This window comes from Apteryx rowi, unplaced genomic scaffold (assembly GCF_003343035.1).
Source record: "Apteryx rowi isolate R43461 unplaced genomic scaffold, aptRow1 scaffold_1475, whole genome shotgun sequence".
Classification (NCBI taxonomy): Eukaryota; Metazoa; Chordata; class Aves; order Apterygiformes; family Apterygidae; genus Apteryx; species Apteryx rowi.
Window position 1 is genome coordinate 11,053 of NW_020447725.1, and position 10,854 is coordinate 21,906.

A 10,854-nucleotide genomic window follows, 5' to 3' on the forward strand; every position below is an offset into this window, starting at 1 on the left:
AGGGCTCCGGGTAACTTGATCCAACATTAGCCCTGTTTTGAACAGGGAAAAGGACCAAAGCACTCTCTGAGATTCTTCCCAACATCAACCGTTCTATGATTCTGTGTATGTTTTCCAACGAGCAGAAGGGCAAGAAATACAGTTGACTCATCTAGGTAACTTATATTCTCTTCCACAGTGACCTCTGCTGACAGGCCCCTAATAAAGTGCAGCCATGTCTTCAGACTCTGAGATGGCCATCTTTGGGGAGGCAGCTCCTTATCTCCGAAAGTCTGAAAAGGAGAGAATCGAGGCCCAGAACAAGCCCTTCGATGCCAAGTCATCAGTCTTTGTGGTACATGCTAAAGAATCTTTTGTGAAAGGGACAATCCAGAGCAAAGAAGGAGGAAAGGTCACAGTCAAGACTGAAGGTGGAGAGGTGAGAGAAAAATAAGGTTTAAGGACAGCATTTGATTGACAGCATTTGATGGACACTCTTAGCCAACACACATCAATCTCCCTTTTCTTTGGCAGACTCTGACTGTGAAGGAAGATCAAGTCTTCTCCATGAACCCTCCCAAGTATGACAAAATTGAGGACATGGCCATGATGACCCACCTCCATGAACCCGCTGTGCTGTATAACCTCAAAGAGCGTTATGCAGCCTGGATGATCTACGTAAGTACCAGCAGCAGTCCTCCTGCAACTAGCTAGGAAAAACTGCTACGCTAAGCCAAGCGAAAGCCAACTTGCTGTCTCCCTTCCTCACAGACCTACTCGGGTCTCTTCTGTGTCACTGTCAACCCCTACAAGTGGCTGCCGGTGTACAACCCGGAGGTGGTGTTGGCCTACCGAGGCAAAAAGCGCCAGGAGGCCCCTCCCCACATCTTCTCCATCTCTGACAATGCCTATCAGTTCATGTTAACTGGTGAGTGGTTCTCAAAGTGATTCTATCAAAAAGACATTTTAAAAGTAATCAGAGTTTTCCCCATAAATACGTTGATATTTTTTAACACATCATTAGAGTTTTGTTTCAGTAATAACATTAATCACTGCCAATTTAAAAAGGATTTTTTTATTTCAGTATTTCTAAAAAGCAAGTACAGAGCCACAGATAGTTAGTATTAGGAAAAATGATAAGCAGAATGGACTAGATGAAACAAAAATGTCCTTTTGTCTATAATGAAAGAATGAAAGGAAACAGTGTATGAATTCCATATGTTATGTGAAAATTCTGTCATACCATCTGAAGTTAGCTCACCGAAGGGGTACAGGAAATACTAATATCACAAATATTCCAATTTAGCTTGATAAAACAATGACATGAAAAAATGAAAAATTCTACATCATAAAATGGAATTAATGTTGGCTTTGCTTCCTTCTTTTCATTCCTTTCTTTTTGCTATTTAGTTCAGCCTGCACCACATGCAGGATTTTTTTTGTTGTGGGTTCTTATTTTCCTTTTTCTACTTTGAAACTTGTAAACAAATTTTCAATTTAAAATGAATACAGTCTGTGTAGCAGAAAATGAACAAAACAAAAAAATGGAAACCAATCACTGTACTGTATGTAGGAGAAAAAAGACTGTAAAAGTGCAGTAGGAAGAAACACACATTGAGGGTTTTCAATGTTCATGAAAAAGCAAAGGACTGGAAATTACTTAGGAAAGCTATGAGACTGAAAAAGTCTGCTAGTAATAAACAAGAAAAAACATGCATAATTTTTTCTTGGCATAACCTACATTTGCTACACTAATTTTCATTTTTGTGTGTGTTCTTTATTTACAAGGTCTCTTTGTTTCTGTCTCTTTCACAGATCGTGAGAATCAGTCAATCCTGATCACGTACGTACATTGCCTGCTCAGGTTCCTGCTGGGCTGCTCTGTGCCAGGGGACCTGCTGCCTGACCATGCGTTCTCTGCTTCTCTCTCTGCCTTCCCAGCGGAGAATCGGGTGCAGGGAAGACTGTGAACACAAAGCGTGTCATCCAGTACTTTGCAACAATTGCAGCTAGCGGGGATAAGAAGAAGGAGGAGCAGCCACAGCAGTCTGGCAAAATGCAGGTGAGGTAGGGGGGGATGGACTGAGCGCTTGGCCCGCAATTGCCGCATGGATTAAACACTGTAACTTAACAATACTTGTCATGTTGTAGGGAACGCTTGAGGATCAAATCATCAGCGCCAACCCCCTGCTGGAGGCCTTTGGAAATGCCAAGACCGTGAGGAATGACAACTCCTCACGCTTTGTAAGTTTTTGATCAGAGAAGTTCACATTTACAGGTGAACAAGAATGCATGAACTGTCACTTCTGAAATGCCACAGTAGAATGGTTATAGTCATTGAGCTAATGTTTTCCTTATATTTCTGTCAACTGTTCAAATGATAAAAGAGACATATAACTAAAAAAGTGTAGTGCTGCAAACAAACATTTAGACGAAGAGGACTATTTGAGAGAGAGATATGCATATATATATACACATATATGTATATAATCTGTTTAGTTGTTTACTGTAAAAGAAGTGCATTCCTCTTAGATCACCTGCAGCTTTTAGGACTGTTATTTATTTACTAAGAAAGATTCTATTAAAAAAATGACATTAAAATTTATTACAGCTATGAGTTCTTCAAAAATCAGGGAATGTTTTAATTCAGATTTGATTCAAGTAAGCACTGTTCTTTAAGTGCATTAAGCTGTCATTTTTTTAAATAACATAGCCATGTGACATGTCTAGAATCTTTCCTAGACTGTAGATACAAATTGGCCCAAATTTCTATAATGCTAAAGGAAGGAAGGAAGGAAGGAGGGAAGGAGGAAAGGAGAAAGGAAAGAAGGGAGGATGGTGACTAGGCAGGCAGGCAGGCAAAGACAGATAGACAGGAAAGGAATTCCCTGCACATGATCAGCAAAAAATATTAATCTCTGTTTTGTTAGATGCAAAACCGGGCAGGTATGTCAGTTTGTTCAGACCTTGATGTGAGCTGTGCAGGGAGAGGGACAAAGATGTCTTCAAGACATCCTACAACAGTGCACTACAGAATGTAAGTTCACAAACTTATAGTCTTTCTTGTGAAATTTCTAAGTGCCTTTTTTCTTTTGCCTCTAAAGGGCAAATTCATCAGAATCCACTTCGGAGCCACAGGGAAATTGGCTTCTGCTGACATCGAAACATGTAAGAGAGTCTCCTGGCCTGATAACAATCCTTTCTCCTTTCCCCAATTTCTGTGCTAATTCTTTCAACCTTATTTGCCAGATCTGCTGGAAAAGTCCAGAGTCACTTTCCAGCTCAAGGCAGAAAGAAGCTACCACATATTTTATCAGATCATGTCCAACAAGAAGCCAGAGTTAATTGGTAGGAAGTATTACAAATTGTTTGATGGAATCCGAACACTGGTTAATATTTATCTTCATTCTTATACCCAGGTATGTCCTATTCCTCTTTACAGACATGCTCCTCATTACCACCAACCCATACGACTATCACTTTGTGAGTCAAGGTGAGATCACTGTTCCCAGCATTGATGACCAGGAGGAACTAATGGCTACAGATGTAAGTAACACCTAGAAGGTTTAATATGTGGGTTGCTACATATAATATGCCCAATTTTTACTTTACTGATTCTGTTACCAGAGTGCCATTGACATCCTAGGCTTCACTGCTGATGAAAAAACAGCCATTTACAAGCTGACGGGGGCTGTCATGCACTATGGGAACTTGAAGTTCAAGCAGAAACAACGAGAGGAGCAGGCGGAGCCGGATGGCACAGAAGGTACTAGCAAAATGTAGAACTCTCAATAATAGAAACAGTAACACAACTAGTAGGTGGCAAAATACAAGATAATGTCAAAATGTCATATGCAGTTCTGTTTAAGGAAACATATCCAAAACAAACAAACAGCTTTATTTGCACATACTTATCTGAGGATTTTCTGGGTCACAAATACCACTTAGGTATCTCACTGCAATTTACTTTTATAAAAACAGAAATTTTGGCTTCCATCTTTTTCCTGCTTCTAAATTTCTCTTCAGGCTAACATGGGATTGCAGTACTAGAACATAGAGAACTGCACCTAGGATGTACACTGACTATATTCCAGGCACTGTTCACTAATCAGTTCTCCTCCGCCAGTCTCTACCTCTCTCTCTCATTTGTGTTTAGTTGCCGACAAGGCTGCCTACCTGATGGGTCTGAACTCAGCCGACCTGCTCAAGGCCCTGTGCTACCCCCGAGTCAAGGTTGGGAATGAATATGTGACCAAAGGTCAAACCGTGCAGCAGGTAAGAAACACCTTGTGTGACTGGGAACCTGTGGCTTGTATTCCTTACTGTCTTGCTACTTATTTTTCTTTTTCTCCTTTCTTCTTTGTTTTAGGTCAACAATGCAGTGGGTGCTCTGGCAAAGGCAGTCTATGAGAAGATGTTCTTGTGGATGGTTGTTCGCATCAACCAACAGCTGGATACCAAACAACCCAGACAGTACTTCATTGGTGTCCTGGACATTGCTGGCTTTGAGATCTTTGATGTAAGTAGCACAGATATCATAGATATCATATCATGTCTTAAAAAGGCAATTAGAGATCAAGAGAAAATGGTGATTTTTTCCCCCTGAAAACATGCCATTTGTTTGCAATTTCAAATCAGTTTGCTTTTTTTTTTTTTTTTTGCAAAAAAGTTCATTTGTAGTTTTCTGGAAATGCTTCTGCTTGGTGAATATGTCACTGCTTTTTCTCCAGACAGAGTATAACCCTGTTTGCACAAATGGATTTACGTGGTACACAAAGACAAAGCTGCTTTTTAACTGCATTACCATAAGTGGTGCAACTTTTCAATAGTTTCAGCTAGGTATTGAAAAAAACTCTTATTCACTGACCAACAGCACAGAAGTAACAAAGATACAAATCACACAGAATTTATAAAGAGAAAGGTAGACCTAAGTCCACTGAAATTTGTGGAAAGGGTCTGGAAAGAGAAAGCCATACATAATCTTTGCTTTTGAAGAGCCAAAGGGTGATTCCAGGAAGAGTGCGTTGGATCCCTTTAATGCAGGTAAAGAAGTTCCTAAAAGATTAGGGAAGTTAGCTGGGTCCGAGTGAGAAGTGGCAAGTGATGACAACATACAAGTTTTTTTTGTTAGGGGAATGGGACAATTTACATGATAAGAGAGAAAAGAAAGATGTAAATTTCACTCTGCTAGGAATAAGGCTACCAAAATATTTTTTTGGAATTTGCTTTAAAAATAAATGATATATGTAAACATCAGTTTGTTACCAAAGAGCAATAAAAATCTTTTTAGGAATAGTGAATGTGGTAGTTAAACATTAAAAAAGATCTGTGTTTTAACTGGATGTCCCTGTGTAGGATTCTGAGTGCACAGAAAAAGCCCTACAGACAGTGCGGCATCCTGACAATTGGTGAATCTTATTTTTCCATTGAGCAGTTCAACAGCCTGGAGCAGCTGTGCATCAATTTCACCAATGAGAAGCTGCAACAGTTCTTCAACCACCACATGTTCGTGCTGGAGCAGGAGGAGTACAAGAAGGAAGGAATTGAATGGGAGTTCATAGACTTTGGGATGGATCTGGCTGCCTGCATTGAGCTTATTGAAAAAGTATGTAGAGTACGTTTAAGATGTCGTTATTTCTTGTTTGTGACATAGAATTTTAGGACTTTTCCTCAACCTCATTTTTTTGTCCTAACTATTCAAAAACCTGCTTGTTATTATCCATTTATGTTCCTGACTGCTTGCACTGAGAAAGTACCTTTTCATTTCAAATATCTTATATGTTCAGGAAGTAACTTCTAAGAACTTTTGTGATTAAAGACTCAGTGATCAGTGTACATTAAGTATGCATTAAAACAATATTTACCTGTAATTTTGCTTGTCTGGCAAGATAATTAATGTGGTCAAACATTTTGGGGGCAAGAATTCTATTTTAATGTATTTTAAAGTCTGTAAAGAGGAAAGAGCTCTTTTTAGAAACTCAGACACTATTTTCAGTATTAAGAGGATGATTTTAATATGAATTTTGTCATTTCTGGAACACAATTTTAAATCATAGGTGTATATGGAAAAGATGTATTGGATGAATGGGGGTGACTAATACATCACTGTCAGCCATTGCTGTTTTGTGTAACATCCTCTGTGCAGCAATGAGAAGACAGATATATCTCATCAGATACAGAATTTAGGGAAGTAAGTGAAAGATCTGTTGATCTGTTGAAGGAAGATCAATTTTAATATGACATCATCTACGCAATGTTACTTTGGGCAAGAATCAATGCAAAAACAAAAATATCTTTTTTGGTTCATCAAACTTTCCAAACCATGTAGAAGACTTTGCGTGAGTATTGTGACACAATCGGTTCTAAAAGACATTTGTTTCAGTCACCTTTACATTCACATTTTGTCTAGAAATGCATTTGTGCAAAAATCTGATCCATTGCTCAATTTCCCGTGCCTTATTGCAGACTCTTCCTCTTTCATTCACTTACCCTGAAGGCAGACCTGTAATTTATGTCCATTATTTGTTCATGTTTTGTCCAGCCCATGGGCATCTTCTCCATCCTGGAAGAGGAGTGCATGTTCCCCAAGGCAACTGACACCTCTTTCAAGAACAAGCTCTATGACCAGCATCTGGGCAAGTCCAGCAACTTCCAGAAGCCCAAGCCTGCCAAAGGCAAGGCTGAGGCCCACTTCTCCCTGGTGCACTATGCTGGCACGGTGGACTACAACATCTCTGGCTGGCTTGAGAAGAACAAGGACCCGCTGAATGAAACTGTCATTGGGCTGTACCAGAAATCATCTGTGAAGACACTGGCCTTACTCTTTGCCTCTGCTGGAGGAGAGGCAGGTCTGTTCTTTTAAATGCCATCTCTTTGGTGCACAGTGGTTTCACCAGATTATGGAATCATAAATAGGCCCACAAAATATAAAAAATATTATATTTTCTTCAAATTTCCAGAGGCTGGTGGCGGTGGTGGCAAGAAGGGTGGTAAGAAGAAGGGTTCTTCTTTCCAGACTGTTTCAGCTCTTTTCCGAGTAAGTAAACATTCTTTAACTCTTCATCTCTGAAAATTAGAATTAAACTCACTTCATAGAAAAGACTGTATTTCCACCTGGCTCAGGCACAATATTACTACTAATAATAATAGTAAAAAAAAACTATAATACTTTAGGCAAGATCTTACTAAAAAGCAAATTTTCTTCTGGAATGAGAAAGGACACTTTAAAGTCCAAAGCTGAACTTAAGAAAATAACCTTGATTTTTCCAGCAAAACTATTAACTAGACTGTATTTCCATTACATCAATAACAATTTTTTGTCTTATTCTAAAAGGCAGTCAATGTTCAGAGTCAGAGGGAGATTTTGATTCACATATTACCAATTAAAAATTTTAAACCCAGTGCATGTCCACTGATAGGGACATAGCCCTTTTATACTAAGTTCAAAGTATCGAAGAGTCATTCTTTCCCATATTTTATTAAAATGCACACTAAATCATGATCCCACAGGAGAACTTAAACAAGCTGATGACCAACCTACGGAGCACTCACCCCCATTTTGTCCGTTGCATCATCCCAAATGAAACAAAAACACCTGGTAAGAAGCTCATGCACAAAGAGACGCGATACAGCCGTTRCCCTCTGCCCTGGAACCTATGGTTTTCATTTGTGCTCTCAACTGCTAGGTGCCATGGAGCATGAACTAGTGCTGCACCAGCTGCGGTGTAATGGTGTGCTGGAAGGGATCAGAATCTGCAGGAAAGGATTCCCCAGCAGAGTCCTCTACGCAGACTTTAAACAGAGGTAAGAGAGCTCCACCTTTTGGCATCATTACAACCAATGTCAAGTACCTTGTAGGTTCAGTCCGGCTGGGCTCTGTTGCCAAGAATAGACAGTAGCCACCATGCCCTGGCTGGGAAGAACAGCCATATCTTCCTCCTTCTCTTTTCACAGGTACAAGGTGCTTAATGCAAGTGCTATCCCAGAGGGACAGTTCATTGACAGCAAGAAGGCTTCTGAGAAGCTCCTTGGCTCCATTGACGTGGACCACACCCAGTACAAATTTGGTCACACCAAGGTACAATCACTCCTTGACTCACGTACTGTGGGTCTGTGCTTTGCACCACCTGACAGTGACATGCTGCAATATTCCCTTTCTCAAGGTGTTCTTCAAAGCTGGGCTGCTGGGACTCCTGGAGGAGATGAGAGATGAGAAGCTGGCACAGCTCATCACTCGCACACAGGCCAGGTGCAGGGGCTTCCTGATGAGAGTGGAGTACCAGAGAATGGTGGAGAGGAGGTAGACATTTCTCAAATGCAAATAATACCTGGACTTTGGAGAAAGTGTCTACACTAATCAACACCCAAAATACTCAATGTACATTTTAATTATGTTTCAGGGAGTCCATCTTCTGCATCCAGTACAATGTTCGTTCATTCATGAATGTCAAGCACTGGTCCTGGATGAAGCTGTTCTTCAAGATCAAGCCCTTGCTGAAGAGTGCAGAATCAGAGAAGGAGATGGCCAACATGAAGGAAGAGTTTGAGAAAACCAAGGAGGAGCTTGCGAAGTCTGAGGCAAAGAGGAAGGAGCTGGAGGAGAAAATGGTGTCCCTCCTGCAGGAGAAAAATGACTTGCAGCTCCAAGTGCAGGCTGTGAGTATCACCATTCATTTACCACTCAGAAAAGGAGTCTGTACAGTCAAACTTCTCTTTCCCAAGCCAAAGTTCAGATTATAGTTGACCAAAAGTCAGTTATTTGGTTAATTATCCATCATATATATTGTGAAGATAAGGAAACCAGTGTCTGGCTTTTGCATGGTGAGCTTTCTGACAGCCAGTGCAGAGAGTCAGGGAGCTCCAAGTGGGAGTCAGTACTCCTGCTTTCTGTCAAGGGAGCCATCTAAAGCTACCCAACGGGAAATACTCAGAACAGGGTTGTGCCTGAATCCCCAACTCCCTTGGAGCAGATAAGTCCTATGGGAAGTATCCTCATCTCACCAGAATGTAGAACAATGAATTCATTTTGGAGTGTAAATGTAACCCAGAGTTGAAATTGGTGCTTGTAAATTTAGCTGCAGGAAGTGCTGTCCACCCTCTGTTTAACAACCAGTGGCGAGTAGTTCACTCAGGCTTCAGGTTTCTTCTCAGACAAAAAAGATACAGATCCAGAGCTCCTGCTTCTGGAAAAAAAAAGAAAAAAAAAACTCAACTCCAAGGGCTGTTCTTTCACACGCACAAAAAAGCTCAATGTTCCATGGGAAGATGAAAAGGAGCTGGTAGATATCCCCACTCCATGGCAGTTGACACACGTAACCTCCACTGAGAAAAGACTTTCTGAGTGTTGTCCATCCTGCAAACTGTGGGCTTTAGCCAATAACCCTTAAATGCAAAATGCATAAACAATTACTGGAGAGCATATATATGTATAAAAATACTAAACTGTCACCTCTGGGTAGGCACATCATAGATCGGTATCCTTTAGACTTAATTAAGTATGATAGAGAATGATAAAACAGATTACTCATCAAGCAAATTCTTTCATTTCTGAGTACTGTAGCTATCTGCATCTGTAATCTGGATTTTCTTCATATGCTGTATGGTAGCTCTGTTACTAATAATATCCAGTGAGCTTTGTAGGCAGACAATATTTTGAAAAATAAAGTATTGTTTCAAAGCCCATCTTACAAAGCAATCCTACATTACTCATAAAATTATTGAAATCACTGAAATTATCAAAAACAGGGGTAATATTTTCCTTAATTACATAATGATTTGAATATTCAACTAGAAAATGAGAAACCTAGAGTATTTCTGTCAGCATAAAAGACAAAAATAAATAGTTTTTGATATGTTTCCAAAGAAAGGGACCTGTAAATTAAATTCAAAACAAAGCTATTCCAATGAAATACCAAAGACGAAGAGAATAGGATGACCAATTGAAACCATCAGTAAAAACTCCAGGCATGCAAGCTGGAATCATGAAAAGTAGACAGGTTGTTCTAAAGGTGATACCTCTGTAGCATGTGCAATGAATGTAGAAGACTGATATTCTTCCTTCTCTTACATTTTTTTTCTTCAGAATAACAAAGTCTTTACCTTCTCACATAGTACTGTGTTCAGCATGAGTCAGTTACAAAAAGGGAAGCTACTGACTATTGCATACAAAAGACAAAGCCTCTAGAGCCCATTCCACTGAAAAAAAAATTGTTTTTGAAGTCATCATTATTCACTGATGCCCATGAATGCAGGAGGTATTCTCATGGCTACCACATGCGTGAGGTATTTTTGAAAGATACGAACAACCGCTGTAATCAATCAGCTGAGAAGATACATAACTCTTTTCCAGATAAAAAGCAGTCTGAGAAAATTTCAAATATTATAAACAAATAAAAATTGTGTTTCCCCAACAGGAAGCTGATAGCTTGGCTGATGCTGAGGAAAGATGTGACCAGCTGATCAAAACCAAAATCCAGCTGGAAGCCAAAATCAAGGAAGTGACAGAAAGGGCCGAGGATGAAGAGGAAATCAATGCTGAGCTGACAGCCAAGAAGAGGAAACTGGAGGATGAATGCTCAGAGCTGAAGAAAGATATTGATGACCTGGAGTTAACACTGGCTAAGGTTGAGAAGGAAAAGCATGCCACCGAAAACAAGGTACAACAGAGAACTTGTCACTCACACTCCAGAAATCAATGCTGTGCTGGTACAGCATGTTTGTAGCTACTTCCTTTAATTGCCACCTGCTCCCTTCTTCTCACAGGTCAAAAACCTCACTGAGGAGATGGCAGCCCTGGACGAGAACATTGCCAAGCTGACAAAAGAGAAGAAAGCCCTCCAAGAGGCCCACCAGCAGACACTGGATGACCTGCAGGCA

At 40.2% G+C, this 10,854-nt stretch overlaps 1 protein-coding gene across 1 annotated transcript in view; it reads left to right on the top strand.

The window, feature by feature from the left end:
- Positions 1 to 214: 214 nt before the first annotated feature.
- LOC112962402 (myosin heavy chain, skeletal muscle, adult-like) overlaps positions 215 to 10,854 on the top strand; it is a 17,197-nt gene continuing 6,557 nt past the window's right edge. The window contains 22 exon segments of the mRNA XM_026058491.1: positions 215 to 418; positions 514 to 657; positions 751 to 907; positions 1,795 to 1,822; positions 1,921 to 2,041; positions 2,131 to 2,223; positions 3,084 to 3,147; positions 3,229 to 3,327; positions 3,422 to 3,525; positions 3,607 to 3,745; positions 4,136 to 4,254; positions 4,349 to 4,498; positions 5,414 to 5,584; positions 6,521 to 6,827; positions 6,939 to 7,015; positions 7,489 to 7,576; positions 7,665 to 7,782; positions 7,933 to 8,056; positions 8,142 to 8,278; positions 8,379 to 8,634; positions 10,392 to 10,634; positions 10,741 to 10,851. Coding sequence (XP_025914276.1) covers positions 215 to 418; positions 514 to 657; positions 751 to 907; positions 1,795 to 1,822; positions 1,921 to 2,041; positions 2,131 to 2,223; positions 3,084 to 3,147; positions 3,229 to 3,327; positions 3,422 to 3,525; positions 3,607 to 3,745; positions 4,136 to 4,254; positions 4,349 to 4,498; positions 5,414 to 5,584; positions 6,521 to 6,827; positions 6,939 to 7,015; positions 7,489 to 7,576; positions 7,665 to 7,782; positions 7,933 to 8,056; positions 8,142 to 8,278; positions 8,379 to 8,634; positions 10,392 to 10,634; positions 10,741 to 10,851 — 3,054 coding nt within the window.